This window comes from Anguilla rostrata, chromosome 14 (assembly GCF_018555375.3).
Source record: "Anguilla rostrata isolate EN2019 chromosome 14, ASM1855537v3, whole genome shotgun sequence".
In the NCBI taxonomy this organism is placed as follows: domain Eukaryota; kingdom Metazoa; phylum Chordata; class Actinopteri; order Anguilliformes; family Anguillidae; genus Anguilla; species Anguilla rostrata.
Genome location: NC_057946.1, coordinates 2,602,501 through 2,606,377, shown reverse-complemented (window position 1 = coordinate 2,606,377; position 3,877 = coordinate 2,602,501). Strand labels below are relative to the sequence as shown.

At 46.4% G+C, this 3,877-nt stretch overlaps 1 protein-coding gene across 2 annotated transcripts in view; it reads left to right on the top strand.

Annotated features, from left to right (window-relative positions):
* Positions 1-3,877, top strand: part of LOC135239282 (A disintegrin and metalloproteinase with thrombospondin motifs 19-like) — a 91,163-nt gene continuing 87,286 nt past the window's right edge. Inside the window, exons 1-2 of one of the 2 annotated variants that reach the window (XM_064307839.1) lie at positions 1-606; positions 966-1,414. In XM_064307839.1, coding sequence (XP_064163909.1) covers positions 540-606; positions 966-1,414 — 516 coding nt within the window. In that variant the 5' untranslated portion in view covers positions 1-539. The remainder of the gene's footprint in view (positions 607-965; positions 1,415-3,877) is intronic. The other variant, XM_064307840.1, reaches the window with a different exon arrangement.

The following is a 3,877-nucleotide window of genomic DNA, read 5'->3' as shown; positions in this document are numbered from 1 at the left end:
ACAAGGCAATCTCTAGTTTTACAGTCTATAAAGAGAGAGCGAGAGGTCAGTTTGCAATTAATTAGCCTAATAGCAGTTTCCACGGCACCCTTCCCAGTTTTGGGAAATGAAACGTGTGGCGATAATTATTCTCCGAGTTATGTCAGCGGCGTATGTAGAGCGTGCAGTCTGGATCCTTAGTGCACTCTACCACTCATTGTCCTCTTCATACATCGCACATACTCTCTCTCTCTCTCTCTCGCTCTCTCTGGCTCGCTCGCTCTCTCTCTTTCGCGTGCACTGGATTCTGTGCCGACTCGACTTTGACTGTGCGGGACGGCGAACTCATTCAATTGGAAACGATCGGTTGTGAAAGGGGAAGAAAGAGCCGCAATCACTGGGACATGGATATAATCAACAGGCAGTGCACCGACAACACATAACTTGGCGTGTGTTCCTGGAAAGCGACAGTATTTCACAGTGCGGCACATTAACCGAGAAAAAAAAAGCCGGTTAAGACGAGTCGTAGTGCAGGCTACATTTGGACAGTTGTAGAGAATATGCATCTGATTCGTATCTGCAAAATTTTCCACCAGTTGTGTGTCTTATCGGCTACTGTAATTTCAGGTATTATAACACCTTTCTAAACTCACTATTTGACGACGTCTTTGCTCGTGTGTTTGACTGTTATTTTCAAAACCGCAAAATGTTATGCGTGTTGAAGACCAGCGAGCTGGGCTGTCATTATTTGTCTACACATTTTTTGCAAAACCTATGGGCTGACAAATGCAGAACAGGGATTAAAATGTTACGTTTCAGGTTGATATACCGGTGTATATGTGACGTGTATGTTGAATGAAGTCTGGGGTGTTTTTTTATCACGAATGTGTCGTTACCCCTAAAAAAAACTTTCAAAAGTTGGAACCTTTTTTTCTTCCTTTGAATTTTTTTACTCCCGTAACTCTTGTACTTCATTCCCTTTTCAGGGCTGCAACTGCGGGATTCGGAGTCGGAGATATTTTTCCCGGAGGTTCTTCCAGACAGAAGCCCGCCGGATCCCGCCAGACCAAACGGCCGAGGGGGAGATGCCGGCGCGGGGAGCAGCTCTCGGGAGGTCCGCTCCGTCTCCACCTGGGGAGAGTACGCGTCCCAAGCGTTTAACCACTGGGAACCCCCGGGACCGCAAACGCCTGCTTCCTCGGGACTGCGGCTCAAAATCGCGGCTTTTGGCAAGGACCTGTACCTCATTTTGAAGAGAGACACGCGTTTTCTGTCCCAGAAATTCGTGGTGGAGAAGAGACCGAAAGCACGAAAGGCATCTCCGCGCGCCTCGCCAGCTCCGTCCTCTGCCAGCGCGGAGTCCGCGTGCTATTTCAGCGGGACTGTTCTCAATTACGCTGGATCGCGCGCCTCATTCAGCACCTGCGCCGGACTGGTAAGTGTGGAAACTCTTAATTTCGCAAAGTCGTCCAGATTACCTTGCTTTTTTGCCGTAAACACAGCCTTTCCCTCGTCGTGGAGCATTATCGCAGTTCGTGTAAACTGTATGATTAGGTCTGGGGTTGGTTTCAATTAATTGTCATTTTCAAATTTATGTATTTATTTTTCGAAGCAGTAATGTTGCAGTGCATGGGTAATTACCCAGATTTCTTCGTGCGAGTCCAGCCAATGTAATAAAGCTTTCCTGCAAATCATTAGCACTAACGTGTGCATCTCTGTACGTCAGTGACTGCCAACAGAAGATGTGGGACTGACAGGAATGATTAATTCACATTAAGTGATATCATTTTCCCTTTAGGCACAAACTTAAAGACCTAAAGAAAAACACGCGCGCGCGCACACACACATACACACACACTGCTGTGGACTGACCCACATTTACAGCGTAGCGCATGAGTTGCCTACTGTATGTCCACTATCAGCTGCTTGATTCTCGGGTTCGCACCCATGTCACGAGCGTCACACATACACTCTGAATATTAAGTAGGGTCGCGTGCCTTTACTCGCCGCTTTTCGACCTTCAAGACCGTTTGTCTTCGTTTAAATGCGTAATCTATAGGGAAATCGTTGACCGAGTCCTGCTCGGGAGGTTAACGCTCTTGGACAACCTGAGACATTTCTGTCTTTATACGAGGTTCATCCTTGACGTCAGTGAAAGGTCAGGAGACAGTTTTTCATTAAAAAAAAAAAAAAACTTAATTGGAGGCCAGGTTGTGAGCTTGGAACACAAAACCCTTCCATTCTCCATGGGTCCTTGACATCTCTTTGCATGACTGCTATTGGCTGGATGCTTTACCCAGAGTGTTTATGACTGCCGTGAAAACTGAGCCTCAACTGTATCCACTATTCAAATCCTCCTGCCTGGTACATGCAACTGAAATGAGTCACACCACCATATTCAGTACTTCGCTACTCGAATGGGTTGCACGACACAAGAATTTAAAATTCTCCCTCTGTGCACTTAAAGACCTTGGTCAGATAGTTTTTGAAGTAGTTTAACTCTTTAGATGCTGGTAAAAAAAAGGGGGGGGGGGTGTGTGCTGGAAGAACTCCTGCAGAGCACTATAACATGTTACTAATCAAAATATGCAGGTAACTGCCAAAATAAAGGAAACTCCAACCACGATCCCTCTCTGTAAAGAGCCTGTTCTTGATTAAACGGTTTTCTCGTTCCCTCGACTCGTGGTTTGCAGTCCGTGCGTCCAGAGTCGCTCGTCTGTTTTGCCTGGCATCTCAGACCAGTGCGCAGACTTTGCGGTATGCGGGCCCAATCGCGGGTAGCCCCAAGCTGATGATGTCACTGCCTCGGACCTCGATGGCCGAGATCAGCTTAGCCGTGCCGCGGCTCGTTGTGAAGCATCGGCGAGTTCAGCGGTCTCCTGCCGTACGTGACTCTCTCAAACCGTTCCTCTTTCAGCGTCACTGAAATCTCTTCTTTTATCCATGGCAGCCAAAAATAAGGGACACTGCGGGGTGCCCAGCATTTTCATACACAACTATGAGCATCCTGGAATGTTAATTGCTCAATTAACTTAATTAGAACATTCTTAGGCTTCCAGTATAGTTTGTGTCACTCCATTTCATCAAGCATTTCCTTTATTTTGACAGTTATCTGTACATGTGAAATAGGAATTTAGGTTTGAATATTGGTGCAAAAGAAATTGCCAGTGAAATTGCCAGCAATCTGTGGGAAGTTTAGTGGTGGCTGGAGTCTTGGCTAATTCAAATAATTGCGTGACGCAGGTCTTTGCACTACAGAAGTAGGTGGGATGTAAATTAAATGCAGTGTGTAATAGTACACCTGGTGATGGCGAGACTCGCAGTACCTTCTGTTCACTGGAACACGCTCCAGATGACTTGTATTGAAATGTACTTTGCAGGTCAGCCAAAGACCGTTAGGTTTGTCCGTGTGCGATTTGCCTGCCAATACCTGTTTGCTAGGTCTCTGTGTGTAGAAGGGAAACGTTACCATATGTTGAGGTAAAGTGTGAAAACAAAAAATTGCCTTTTTTATTGAACAAATGGTGACGTTCTCCTGCACACGCAAACACGGACACAACACTCCGCACATGCATGTGTTCACAGTTGTGTGAGCAGACTATCACTCTGTGTATGCATGCGGGTGTGCGTCCAATGCGTGTTGCATGTGTCTGTGTTTATGAGCATGCGTACCTGCATGTGAGTCTGAATGGCTGCAGTTTATGTGTCCCTGTAACTCCCAGTGTAAGAACCGTAGTGCCATCAGGACTCTGAGTTTCATTCAGGTCATCCTTCAGTTCATTCACCATGACTCCGCCTCTTCGTTTGAGGAAAAACGCTATTAAGGGGGTGAAAAGGAAAATGGGACCAATAGGAGGATATCAATCCCAGCATGCTCCTCTCCTTTTTTTAAATTTCA